Source organism: Bombus pyrosoma, linkage group LG7 (genome assembly GCF_014825855.1).
Source record: "Bombus pyrosoma isolate SC7728 linkage group LG7, ASM1482585v1, whole genome shotgun sequence".
In the NCBI taxonomy this organism is placed as follows: domain Eukaryota; kingdom Metazoa; phylum Arthropoda; class Insecta; order Hymenoptera; family Apidae; genus Bombus; species Bombus pyrosoma.
In genome coordinates this window covers 18,431,135-18,446,132 of record NC_057776.1, presented here as the reverse complement: position 1 = coordinate 18,446,132, position 14,998 = coordinate 18,431,135, and the positions used below count along the sequence as shown (strand labels likewise).

The window sequence follows — 14,998 nt, the reverse complement described above, 5'->3', positions numbered from 1 at the left end:
ATGCGTTATTCATGGGCAAGAAGTGGTGGCTCTTGAATGAAAGAAATTAAAATGTCAAGACGGAGAAAAATCGAAGTAAAACTCGCCGGGTTGTTATTCATCGTTAGAGAAACAGAAGGAACATAATAAATACCCGTGGAAGAAAGTCAATTCTTTGCAGACTGAAGCGATCGCAGACAGATCTGTTGTAGCAACAAGAGCGAGTTTTAAGATCGCGGTATTTTCCCGTGAATTAAGAAAGCGAAACTAGAAACGAGAAAATACGAGAAAGAAGAAAAGTAAGAAGCAACGAGAAAGAAAATTTATTTATTTATGGATAGGCTGTTAATGTTGATGGATTTATGGTGAATTGAAATTTACAAAAAGCATGCAAGATGTTCCTGGCTGAAGCACATCTTTAGTTAAGCGTTATTTCCTTAATTGTATTCGTAAGAAATATAAATTTGCATAAACATCTGCAATTTATTTAGAAACGTGGACTATACGTAACTGTAGTAACGCGAATACTTCTAAACCTGCTTTTTTATAGCCACTAAATGTTAAAAGATTCGTCCCTCAAAAACCCAAAGAATTCATAAGACTAAAATGGTGTTGTATCGACGAGTTTTCTTCAAGGCGGAATCGTATTACCTCTTTTTCCAGGTATTTGAAAAACGTGTCTGTGGAGGGTGATCAGGGGAAGCCGAACGTCGAGTTCACCCAGGACGGCGTTCTGAAATCAGCCGAACTGAAGATCATGAATCTCCGTCCCGGATTAAGTAAACAGCTCGTTTGGGAGGAGGTGAGTGTTAAATTTTCCACGGGTTTTTTGTTGTTTTCTACGAGATGCCAGTTTACTTTCTAAAAATTCGCTACTTTGATCGAGATTTGCTATTGTACCGCTGAAATTCCTCGTTTCAAGCGCATACGATTGAATCTGCCACGGGTTTCGCAGAGATCAGCGTAAAATATAACGTAGATATCGCACGACTCAGCGACTGGATGTGGGATAACAAGGAATTGAAGTTGAAAAATATTAGATCCCTTCGAAGATTTCGAGGGAACCCGGATAGAAAAGAAGGTTTACGAAAAGAATTCGCGATCTAGTATTGAAAGAAAGAAGCTACGCCAGATATGGATTTCGTTATCAATGAAATTCTTTTGTATCCCAGCGGACTTTCAATGATATGTATTAGAGTTAAAAAAAAAAGAAGATTATAATAAGTAAATAATGTAATTGGCGATAATAAATAATGTAGAATTTGGAATTAAATTTAATTGAAACTATGATCTTAAACTATAAAGTATCGTGATAGTTTCAAATTAACTGTGTTGACAGAAACAATGAATTTATTAGAAGAAAAATCGAAATTTAAAACCTGGTTTAATAGCGGTAAATTATTTCTTATATTGGAAGTTTTATTATATGTCCATACTACTTTTCTGCCACAATACGTCCACATTCGCTTTTGTTAATAGTTCAGAATGCTCCCATTGATCAGCTTAATTGAGCTATAGATCTGCCTCGCAAGATGCTGGCCGTACACAAAAGATATAATTGAAGAAATTGGATTGAAAGGGGAAGAATTCGTCGATACTTCTAATATTTCAATTAGCCGAAGCAACTGGCTGATAAATGAAAGAAATCGTATTCGACTTCAGTAATTAAGTCGATTTCGTTCTTCTCTGCTGCGTTAAAAGAAATCGTTATTCTTGTCCGATATATTTATCCTAAAGAATATAATACTGAAATTGCCGATTTTTACCGTGGAAATTAAACAGAAATATACGTAAGAAATGATGTATAAAATCACGCAAGAACAAGCAGAAGTATACCAAAACGAACGTAATTGGTTCTGAAATCTTATTCGTCATATCATCTGTTAATTCTAATCCAAACTCGCGATCTGAAACAAAGTTAGGTTCTCTTCAATACAAATAGTAAGAAAATAATATTAATTTAATTATTTAACTATTATATATTATACACGTTAAACCACGAATTACCCTTCCTTAATGAAAACAATAAGATAAATAATCTAATTCAGGAACAAGATAAATTACAATCGTAGTATTCCGATTTTATCGAATAAAATTGTTCGTTCAAAAGATCATTCAAATTAGGAATTGGTCAGTTTGTACAATCTTAGTTTAGTCATAGTATCCAAATACTCCAGATAGTATGGTTCAACAATTTAGAAACGTTTCCGTAACAAGAGAGAATTACGTCAAAATATTGTTATACGCGAATCGTTGAGTATTCACTAGCGAGGCAGCTGTGCGAATTGGGCTTTAGGTTGCGGCTAGAGAGGGAAACTTCGTTTTCTAATGGATGCATTTGACGTTTAATTAACGTCCGGCATCGTATTGATCGAGCGTACACGTTCAGCCTAGACCGTATCGATCCTCGTCGCGAGTTTTCGCGAGTTCACGCGCGAATTGTCATGGTTCGTCCAACTCGATATAGTGGCACTCACGATATAAATTGAAGCATCGAGTAACGACATCGATCGACGCAATGACACCCGATGTTACACGCCTCCTTATATCGTTCTCGATACAGCGACTGAATTAAAGTTAAGATATATAACTCGTGTGACTTTAATCAGGATTTTAAATCCTCATTTTCTTGGATTTCTGTCAATCTTCTTACCACGTTATGTAACACGACACAGATCCAGACGGACTTTAATATAGTAGGTTTAAAGTAACTCAGAGTTTTGACATATTGTTGGACATTTAATGTCCTGGCACGTCGATTGGAATTTTATATGAAATAATTGTATTGAATTTCGCGTAAATACGGAATATGAGAATTTAGAAGAAAAGTCTGTTTAATGGACGTATTGTGAAAGTTAAACATCAATATCCATTTTGATTAATTTACAAAATATAATTTGAACAAGATCGTAACGAAGGCTGTCTGTTGATAAAATGTTAATGACATTTGATGTTTTTCGACGGTGTTTTCTTTCTGAACTCTCAACGATGTGATTAAACAAAATTATGAAGGGAAAAATGGAAACTTTGTAGTAAAGCAGGTGTATTCTTTAAAACACTGCCGAGTGGTTCGTGATGTGTTAGAAACTGTTATATAAAAATAATGAAAAACCTCCGAGAAGTAGAATAAATTGAAATTCTGATAATTTGAATTAATTATGTTTTCCATTCGTTTGGCTGCATTCAGTTCGCTCAAGTAAATTGTAACATTATTCTGTGCCAACATATGTTGTCATAATTTCAATAATATGACGTCTATTAAATTTTTTATAATAATGATACCACCAACGCGCTATTTTATGAAAAATAGTCGCGAACTAATTTACTCTGGTATGATTCTCAGCCTGTAACGAGGTGGTCGCTTTAATTTCCGTTGCGTTCAAACGTTTATTCACAGTTCGCTGACGAATATCCGGGTCTCACCGAAAGGAATTTCACGAGCGACTTTCACGTGACCACTGGATTTCATCGTACTTTTGCCAGCAGCCCCCGTAAATCTGCGCGTAAACCCGTAACAAGACGTTTAGCGTGATATATCGGGGTCGTCTGTGTTGTTCTTCAGAAGCCGTGGCTTTTGACCTTTGAAATGAAATGTAAAATAACTGATCGATTTGTTTTCAAAAATACATTTGTAAAGATATTTATACTCGTTATCTCTTATCGGCATCCCTCTGATATTTACTTGAATATCGTTTAAATGTTATTTTCTCCGATTTTACAATTAAGCATGTTTTCATTTATTAGCCGATTATTAAATGCCTGTTTTATATTCTGTATTTGCAGTTAAATTTAACCGAAATTTATTCAAAATATTTATCATATACGCACATACTTTCCAAATAAAAACCGAATTACATAGAAACAAATTATATAGGTAGACACTGAAAAATTCTACTTCGATTAAACAATTTCGAAGACTCTGTACAAATTCCATAACAAAATCGGCGAAAGAACATTGTAATTTTTTTAATCAGAACCCGTTTCCTTCGTAATTTATAAACATCACGTTCCACTAACATCGTCTTCACAACTTCGCAAATCTGTATTTTAAGCGGCTAAATACTCCATAACAGCGACAGAAATACCAGAGATAAATAATTCTCATTCAGGCATAACCAACCTCGGATTACATACAAGTAGAAAGGTATCATACAAATACGGGTCGTTCTCTTTCATTCAAGTTATCTCGGCTGAATCGTGACGATTTTATGTATTCCCATTCAGCCTTAAAGAATCGAATATCCTGCCAGCAGCGTAAAGAACGACCTTTTAATATTCCAAACGCAACTACGTTATTCGCGAGTTTCCATGTTTGAAATGTTTCATTCAACCAATTCATGTGTTGCTCCTTTGTTGAACGCAACTTCCTCCCCTCAAAGTGCGATACTCTTTTCAGAGGGCGGCACCGAATGTCGCTTCATTTCATTGCAGAAACAGAAGGTGCTTTTCACGCGGCATCAATGACAAGGATTCGGGTCGAGCGAAATTAAACATGTCCACTTAATCGCGGCGGACACCGAGAACCGCAGAATTCGGTCGTTTCATGGAACGTGCTTCACTGATAATCCTAATGTAAACGCTCCGTAATTGCCGCGAAAATCTTTTTTTGCGTTCAAATGCTGACCTGCTCGTTTTTCTTTTCTCCCGCCAGCGTTGGTTTCCCACCGTCTTTTCACAACTGTTCTTTGTTTTCCCTGTTGAATAATTTGTTTTTCATGGCTGGATTCATTTCTCCCGCCTCCTTTCACAAGAAGGCACGTTTACCTACGTTTCTTTCTCTTCTGTGCTTTAGTAAGTATGTGTGTAATTTAGCGTTTCTGTTCTTTCTTCTGCATTTAATCGTTGGTTTTATCACAGCCGTAGTTCTTTTCGCTTCGGTTTGCACAATACACACGCTCTGAAAATTATTTCTTTTACACGAAAGTCTTTCACGCTTGAGAATCTGCACAACAGGAATTAGGAAATTGTTTCTCTATGTTTGTTTTATTTTCGAGCCTCAAGGGTGTTGTTTGGACTCGACCCTGATCTTGCACTCGACCCTGGTCTTGTTATCGCATCGTTGTTTCCGCTGCCAAAGTGTTTCTACTTGTTATTTTTCTACTGTTTTACGTATTCGCCGTTCTTCTTACAGTCGAGAAGAATATTTTAGATTGTTTCATCCCCGTCTGGTTTCAGTCAAACAAATTCAAATTAAAGCAAAGTCAATAATTTTTTATCTCCGTTCGAAATGAATTGTATTTGAAGATCGTTTCGTGGAAAATTGAAACAGAAAAGGAAGTATCTAGACGGACACCAAATTTCTCGCTATATTGAAGCTCTTTGATGACAGATCATTTCTATCAAATTGATAAGAAATAATTCTTTACGAAATTTACCAAACTAAGATTCAATTAATATCTTGCAATTTAGACCATCGTTGTTTTCTAGAAATCAATTTCAGCAACATCTCTCTCAATACTTCAACATCCTTTTAACGCTAAGGCTAACAGAACTTTTGTTATCAATAACATTTCCCACAAAATTAAATAGGACAACGATTTAAACATAATTTGAATGGAAGTTGTACCAAAAACTTGAAGTGCATCCTACAAATGTTTAAAAACTCGAAACCTTTCTCCTATACGTTTCATTTTTCTGAAATTAAATTATGGAATTAAGTTAAACTATTCTTTCTAGCAACTAAATTCTTTTTATTACGCAGTATACCAACTTTATCCAATAATATGGTTATCCGAGGTCCGTGCGCCAAAGATTTTTACTAGCATTTTAGAACTTAACCGTAAGTTGTAATGCCAGTGTTAACTTAGGTGACTTTTATGGGGATTTCATGGTAGACAGTAAACGTTGCTCCTCTTTTCCAACCTCCCATCGTTCGAGAAACTTTCCCCCTCGTGTATCACGATTTTCGGCTTGAACGGATTTTATTTGATCATCGTTACAGCCCGTGCACCCTACATACATCTGTTGGCTTTCTTCTTCGATATTTTAAGTTTAATCTTACATCTTACGAGAAGTAATTAAATTTATCGTTGAGACTCTGTTAATTTAAAACAATTACAATTTAGATATTAAGCTTGAAACGTACTATACGAGCGAATAAAAGTTATGATATAAAACTCAGTCATCCGTTGAAAAGCTTTTACACATTGCAGTTAATAAAATTAATCAAATGATAAGTGGAATAAATAATGGAAAATCTACGGGACCTTTCACGTTTATTATGAAAAATAATTTTTACAAAAAGCAGGTTATAATTTCACGAATGAGTTAATTTCATACGATAGGTCGCACAAAATTAACTCATTCGTATCTTTTCATGAAATTTAACGTACGACACGCGTGCGTACAAAAATTACTGTTTTGCCTATCCCATTCTGTACTGCAACAAAGTTCATATTTTAATATCAATCCATGTTACGTATATTTTAAAAACGCTGAAATATTGCAGCTATTAATACAACGAACATTACAGGTTTAAAATATGACCCAATTTTTTGCAGAAATGATAAAACTTAATCGATAATTTCAACTGATGATGAATTATTAATAATTACTCAAGTGAAAAATAGGATTATGCTAAAATGCTCTTTTCCCTTTTCATCCAATATCAATCGTTGATAAAAATCAACAATTCTTTCCTCTATATTTCTTCTATAACAAGTTAACCGTTAACTCTTCCATAATTTCTCGATTCAATCAAAAGTAATATTGGAGATGAACTACGAGGAAAAAAGTTGAGTCTCTCATTCGAATTAACTTATCGTATCGAGATCGCTCGCGAACGAAGAACCAAGTCGCTCGGAGAACTTTTGTTTCCCCTGGACGTTGTTCTTCGTCGTAACAATTCTAATTGCTTCCTGCGATTCGCGTTGTTTTAACGTCGATTCTCAGCCATCGCGAACGCAACGAATCTTCAATTATATCACCAATGGGAATACGATGAACGCGCCGTTACAAGGAGATTTCTTTCCGCGTCTGTAAGCACGCGTTTCCGCCTGACTGATAGAAATAATTAAACGACTCGAAGGAAACTCGACTGGATTGCGGCCCCGGTCTGACGAGAAATGATAAATAGAGTCGAAAGGAAACGAGCTACTTTGCCGAACTAATTTCTCCGGAATTCCAGCCACCACTTTCACTCGCGTTATCGACAAAATGACAGTCCTACGGCGAGCAAGTGTTTTCGTTTCGAGTGCACCAACTCGGCAGGGTTATTTAACATAACTTGTTACTTTTGCGAAGAAAGATGTTGCGAGGAAGAAGCGTTTAAGTAAAATCAGAGATTACTTGCTCTTTCATTATTGTAATAGCATTCGTGATTTACCAGTCAAAGATTTGGAATTGCTTCTCTAACTATATATACGTGTTGAGTCTATATTTTAACACTACAACTACCACACCAGTTAAATTGACCGGTTTTGCAATTATATTTAAAAATTCCTACTTCATGTTATATTTTCTTCCCGCAATGATGTAATAACTACAATAATATGACGAATTTTATTTTGTTTTTTATGTATTCAAACTGAAAATAATTTTGTATCAAGGCTACTTATACCAATACCAGTGAAAATGACTGGTACTTGTCAAAGCGTAAAAGAGTCCTGCAATCTGTTTATCGAACTGCAATTAACCATTTTCCTCATTTTCTACAAATTCCCACACGTTTTTTTTAATTTTTACCGCGTATCGTTTGGTACGATGATATCAGTTATCAGGAAAATTCCGGATCGGTCGCTAGATCGCTAGATGCTGACACTAGAAATACCTCACCAGCCAAAACGACTGGTTCTACAATTTTATAAATGTGCCAAGCCTCGTTTGCAGTTGTAAAAATGTACTACATAACATGGAATTCCTTCTGTAAGAAAGTAATAAATTAATAAATATAAAAATATTCTATTACGTATTTTTTTTAAAAGACCAGTCATTTTGACTAGTTTTGGTAGAAACAGCTTCGTGTCAACTATCGGTAGTTCTAGCGTTAACTTTGAATTTGTTGAGAATTTTGGATCTTTGAAGCCAAAATAATGTTATGGGAACACAAAATTTACACTCTTAATTAATGTTTGAATAGTTATACATTTATTTAATGGACGATCTCTATTACATTTATCGATACATATCTGCACGCGTCCCAGCACTTTCTTCTTTACCTGACTGTTAACCGACGACCCTTCCAGATGCTTCTAACGACTGACCAGTTTACGGCCATCTGTTTTTGAGACGCTGCGCACACAAATACTCCCACACACTAATACTGGCATACAAGTATTCTTACTGCACGTCTAACCTAGTCCAGCACAGAAAATTATACATATCTCAACAGAATTGACAACCTATTGTCGATTCAAAAGGTCGTAATAGTCACACTGCAGGTTTCTATACATTTATTGTTCGAATAAATGTAATATAATACGAAAGGATATATATAAAATATCCAAAATGCCTTTTATAGTATTTCGCAGGTGAGACAATTTTCCACCGAGTTCTACCGAGGTTCGATTTTCTTAGTCATCATCCTCGAGAAATTTAGCAATCGTAATCAACAGGAAACGATTCGCAATAAACGTTCAAGCGACTCTAGTTATCCTTCCGATTCTCAGGAATCTCCAATTCTCTCTAACGACTCAGAATGCTCTTGTTTCGGGGAAAAATCCTTCTTCACTTTCCTCTCTTCCATTTGTTCGTCCACCCTGTCGTTCGCTCAAGTTCAAATATGGTAAACGTAGCAGGTCTTGTACATAACCAAGGGTGTTGTCGATGGATCTGATTTTACTCCCCTATTGACCCGCACTTTCACCTTTACGACCCTCTCTTAAAACCACGATACTACGATAACTACGAACATTGAAACATTGGAATAATACTTAATTCTTTATTCACGTATCCTACACGTATTTTATTACATTTCGCGAATGAGAATTTGGGTGGATAATGAGCGACGATTAGACTACACAGTTTTATGAGCATGGAACCTATATAAAAATTTGCTTCGCCTACTGAAAATTGCAACGAGTACTTCACTTCGAATATTTTCTATATTTTTGTATATTATATACGTTATATGCATCGCTGCACCTAAATAAATAAATTTGCCAGGAATGGGGTAAAGTTCGCAGCCTAGCGACGAGAGTAGTACGAATGTTTATGCCTAAGTATCGGTATCGAGCGGGGAGTGATTCAGGAAATGCGCGTGGAGATTTAATATTCATGATACCATGCGCAGATCTGGATGTACGTGGCCGGAATATGTGATTCTTATAAGATATTCAAGATCTCATGATTAAGAAGCGGGAGAATCGTGGATGAATCGTTGAAGAGTTGAAAGAATTTAGAATGTTTAATGAAATTGAGTTACATTCAATGGATACCTGTTTCTTCTGGAATTGAATCATTCCAGGGTATGAAAGAACGTAGAGTATTAATTCCAAAGTTAAATCATTATTTTATTATTCCTATTTTGTAATTGGCGCGTGGACTGCGGCATAAATTTTATATATTTTGTCCTGGGAAATATCTCGCACAATAATGTTATATTCTGTTTGTGCTTCTTTTCATTTCGTCATTCGCACTGTTAAGAATACATTAGTCCATCAATTTCATCTAATTTTAATAATTCTAAAAGATTATCAGTTTTAAAATGTGCTGGTAATCACGATATTACTCTTTCACAGTATTATCGAATTATGTCAGTTACATTATTGGCAATTTTTTAGTCCACGATATTTGTCTTGTTTTGATCATTTTAAAAGACTTATCAAAAAAAATGTGGGTCACTGATGACCACCGTGGCAATCAACGTGTTAAACGTAGTTACTCTTTCGCTTTATGTTCTGAAGTAAAAGCCTATCTATATTTCTACACCGAAACCGTCCCAAAAACTGCACATTTCAAATGGCAATTCATCAACCTGAGTTCATCATTGATTCGATCGTCAATGAATCGAATCAGAGTCGCCTATCCTTCGAGCTAATAACGCTATTCAGGTTCCTCAGAAGGCCAGCGCAACGTATGGGTATTTACCTGCAGCATGAATATTCGTTGGACAGTTTCCGACTTCCAATTTCATCGTCCGTCGATTTCCAATCAGCGGCCACGTGGCGTTCAGAAGTCGACATTTTATTCATCCTGGTCGGCCGATGGCCGCGATTAACGCGGGATTTTAACCGTTCAACGGGAACACGACTAATTAAATCTGAAATGGGATTTCCTGCTGTTCCAGCGGCGTGCTATTTACTGGCTGTCGATAGCCGCGTGAAACTGTAGCTGACGATCCTTCCGTACTTTCACAGAGATATGTCGCTCTTCTCTTGTATATTGTTTTACTCGTTTCGTGTAATTGTTTTCGCGGTTTCGATGGAATGGCCCCGATGCAACAGTAGTTTTAAAGAGATCGAAAAGGTAAATTGAAATGGCGGTTGTAACGAACCTTGGTGTCAAGGAAGATTGGTTTGGTGTAACGACAACGAGATTAGAAAAGAAGAAGAAAGACAGAGAAATTGTTTCTCATAGAGAAGATTCGATTTTCGAAAATAATTGTTCGTTGATTCATTTGTCGAGATTACTATTGATGGAGACCTTCCTACCGTTCGAGGAAGATACTTGCTGTTGCATATGCATGTAGCCTATTTGTAGTGAGTATAAGAAAGATTGAAATGATCTTATGGAAGATTTTGTTTACGTTCGCATCTATCATTGGTATTAAAAAAAGTTATTTTTGCCAATAACGTTCAATTTTTACAGCGCGATATTTAACACACTTTGAATCAATTAATCGTTAGCTAAAAGTCAAGATTCAACTACTTTTATACCACGTTATCAAAGCATACGTATAGCCAGAAAAGTAGAGGAAGTCGATGTTTCATAACACGTATGTAAGAGTTAAACGGTTATGAGAATTGAATTTCTGGTTTGGAAGAAATCCGTATAAAAATTGTATAGCACTTAAATTTATCTGATACTGCTTGAATCTTTAATTCGCTGACATTCAATGTATCGATACTTATTTTCGTTGCTGTTTACTGTTACAATATTATTACCTTCATTCCGGTACAATATCGAAAAGGAGCATTAAAGTCGATGTATCTTTGAATTGGCTTCGAACGAATATAACTTAGATACATACATGAAAATAGTGTATACGAAACCAAATAGTTCCGTTAAAGGAAATGGAAATCTTGAAATCATTGGAATTCTCTATTTCTGAAAAAGGTTTTCAGAAATTGCCTTCGATTATTTCAAACTACTGTTTCATCCAATTTAATAATGGTATTTAGAATTAGGTTAACAAGTGTAAGTTGAATTATTTTTATTTAATTATTATTGAACTCGCATGAGAGATTTGATATTTCGTAGTAACAATTGCATGAATGTTTTAATAATTAAACATTAAATAGGACTTGTCGAAAGACGTGGTAAAATAGATCTTGGTCCAGTGAACGTTGTGGCGTGTGCATTATGCGAATTGGCGTTATAATGCATGCATTTTAGATCGATTCTAACACCAGGGCAATCATCGAAGATCGCTTTGAAATCAAAGATTATTCGAATACGTTCTGAAACCAGAAGCGTTGATATCATAATACTATTTCATAAAGTATATCTGCATGTAGGAAATTTTTATAATGAAAAACTAAAACACTAATTTTCTATACATTTTTTTATGTAATAATCTCTACATTTTTCAATTTGAAATTTCTGTAAATGAAATATTCCTTTAAAAATTACGATATGTATTTTATCTCGAAATTTGTATTATTAATTAGGAAAGTGTGATAACGATTCAGATAAACGAAAATCAAATAATCAGGCCGCATATGAAATGTTGTTCGATTAGTCTCGATTGAATGATTGTCAGATCGATGTTAAAACAATTACGTGAACGCAAGCACAATGCTTCGTCCGAAAGTCGGTGAAATTCATATCTCGTAAAAAATTCTCGTTGAGTATACAATGAAAGTACGCAGGAAATATTTGAATATGCAAACTGAAATCACCGGAGCCCATTTATTTAAGCATCGACGATAAAGCATTTTTACAATATCGGGTAAATTTCAATGGCACGAAATATTATGAAGGGTCGATAATTTGAAAAAATCGCAAAGCTGTCGACAAATTCATTTTGTGTCGTGAAAAACAACGCGTATTGAGGCTCGTGTTTGGTTAATAAAATTTTTATCGAGCTCGACGCGACTAATTCTGTCGTAGATATTTCTGTACCATGAACGACTTTAATTTATCATGCATGCCTGTTTCGTGCAAATGCAAAATAAACGAAATTCGAATTACCGCGTCAAAGGAGTCAACGGTTTAAAACGTTGAAACGTGAATAAGGCGATGAAATATCGTATTTTAACTAATGACAAATTGGTTTCCGATATATTGCATGCTAGAAATTGTAATTTCTCAATATATTAGGCGTAGAAATTAATTCGGTATCTGCGCATTGAATCGATAATTACGGATTCATATTAAATTTAAATACTTTTCCACTGATATCAACATTTCTAAAACGCAACATATATGTATAACACAACATCAAAAGGTATTTAGAAAGTGGGCAAAATAAATAATAAATAAGCGATACATTTATTTTGAAAGACGCGAAATTAATTTCTTCGCCTAATATATTACAGAACCAAAATTTAATAGCTTCAGTCTCGTATTTTCATTTTTTCGCATACAAATATCGTCAGTCGCGGATCCGTTTTCCTCCAATTTCAAGTTCGCGGTTGTTTCTTCGCGTACGAATATCATCATTCGCAAATTTCTCCAAACTGGAAGAAGGAACGCGAGTGGATTACATACTTTCAAATGAGTATAGATTATTCTGATCGTTGAACGAAATGTGTATGATATTTGACATTAAATACATCAATTTGGATATCTTCAACCTTTACACGACAATTCATATAAAAATCTTTATTAATCACATTGAACGTCACGTATTTAAATTTCATATATGTGAAACCGTTTACCAGATGTATATTTACAGTTGAAACCATTCGCGGTTTTATTTCACCTATTTTCCACCAAATTGTCCCGCGCGCTGCCGTTTTTATCGATAATCGTTGGAATAGCGAAAAATCTGCAATCGAGCGTCTCGTCATTGAGATATTTCCTCTAACTGGCAGCTTAGTCGAAACGATATCGGCTTAACGAAATCGTGTTTTAAACTCCTACGAAACGCTCCACTTTCGGTTTCGAGATCCGACTGCCGGCCAAACCGCGGACCGCAATTTTATTTGGCGAATTCATCGGCGAATGGGAATTTAACGAATGTACGTAAATTAATTGCCTCTGTTCAACGTGTTCATAGTTGTTTGTTCAACCATATGCAGCGAAAATAATTGTCTTTAACGAAACAGGATGATCAAGTTGCAATTATTATAGATGGTCGTCTATCAATTATAATTATAATATTTTCATATTCACGTTGGAAGTAATAATCTATGACGAACGTTTTGAAGCTAAATTCTTCTTTTTAACAAAATTAATAAACGAAGTAGAGTCTGTGAAAAAATTGCTTCATTTTTATATGAAATTAATTTTCTGCAAAATCGTCTTCGGAAATGAATAAATAATATTGAAAGATGCGTTCCTGTCGGAGAGGAAACATGAAAAGATAGAATGCATATATTATTTACAATTATTTGATTATAGAACAAATTTATTTCAAAATCTTTTCTGACAGCTATGTTTAGAAATAAACAAACAATGTTCCTAAAATAAGATATTCTATAAAATTTGCGTAATTCGACGACTCTTGTTATAGGATCTTAATACATTCATATAAAATGAATATAGATGTCTTTGTAAATTATCATGACTTCTGGTTACCGAAAAGCAACACGTAATATTTGTTTGTACGAATACAGGAAAACAGTCGTTGAATCGAGGAAATTCAATTAAGAGCCCCCGTGAACTTCTAGTTACCAAGTCTGAGAAGACAAAGGACTGTGAACAATTGTCGATACGAAATGAAATATTAATTGTCTTCACGAGATGCTTAAGTACGTACAGAGCATCAGAAGCATTGTTTACAATATCTTACTGATATTTTATTATCGTGAATATGCGTTAATTAAATTAATTTCACTCGAAACATAAATGTGTCTTTATTTCCTAAACTCGTTCGAAAAAGTTGACACTTGAGTTTACAGTAGTAATACGACATTACAGCCAAATGTTAGACTATTAAACAATTCAGAATAGCCAAGAAAAGTGATACAAATATTTAAATAGAGACAACATATTTAATAGGAAGCTTTGATAGAAAAATTGATATACTTGCAAATATGAAAACACACTTCCATGCTGTAGCTAACTCATTCTTTACAACCGGTAGCTATCTTTCCGCCAAGTTCTTGAAGTACACGCAATTTCAACGCGTAATAAATTACTCATTAGCCTTATTATTATTAATCGCATCATAATTCTTACTAAAAATTAAAAAACTTTTATCGTAAGCTTCTAGTTCCTTGCGCCCATTACGATATTAAATAATAATCTAATAAACCTTGGTAATCCCTGGCATAATAAATCCCATGAAACCCATTTCTACGACTAATCCCACTTTCCATTCGTTCTCCAAACGTTATCACATCCGGCAAACAACTTCTACTGGCCGCAGATTACCATGTTAATTTCGACGGTGTCCAAAATCGCGAACGAACGAAATACTAATCCGTGTTTGATTACCTGACAATTAATCATTGAAAACGGATCGAGTCAGCTTTACCGTACGGTATTAACAGCTTGATCCGACATTCTCGTGGCCACGTAAAGGATCTCGATACCAGAACCCGTTGTGTGCAGCTATTAGCGATTCACAGACGCGTACACACGCATCTAGTAGGCGCGTATCCGCGCGCCTCATGACCAGAGTGTAATTCGAAACGCGTGTGCGGCCGCGCACATGCATCCCGGGCTAATTAAGGAAATTGTTCGCATTGCGTAACTGCTAGCAGATGTTGCCACTTGACAGGTCAGACTTCGATTCGCGTGGCATGATTCA

At 35.2% G+C, this 14,998-nt stretch overlaps 1 protein-coding gene across 16 annotated transcripts in view; it reads left to right on the top strand.

The window, feature by feature from the left end:
• The window catches only part of LOC122568968 (glutamate receptor ionotropic, NMDA 2B), a 349,490-nt gene that overhangs the window by 272,506 nt on the left and 61,986 nt on the right, over window positions 1-14,998 (top strand). For all 16 annotated transcript variants that reach the window (XR_006317279.1, XR_006317280.1, XR_006317281.1 and 13 more), the window contains one exon: window positions 643-781. Coding sequence is in view for 13 of the 16 variants with exons in the window: in XM_043729354.1 (XP_043585289.1) it covers window positions 643-781 (139 nt within the window). In the remaining 3 variants the exon portion in view is untranslated. The remainder of the gene's footprint in view (window positions 1-642; window positions 782-14,998) is intronic.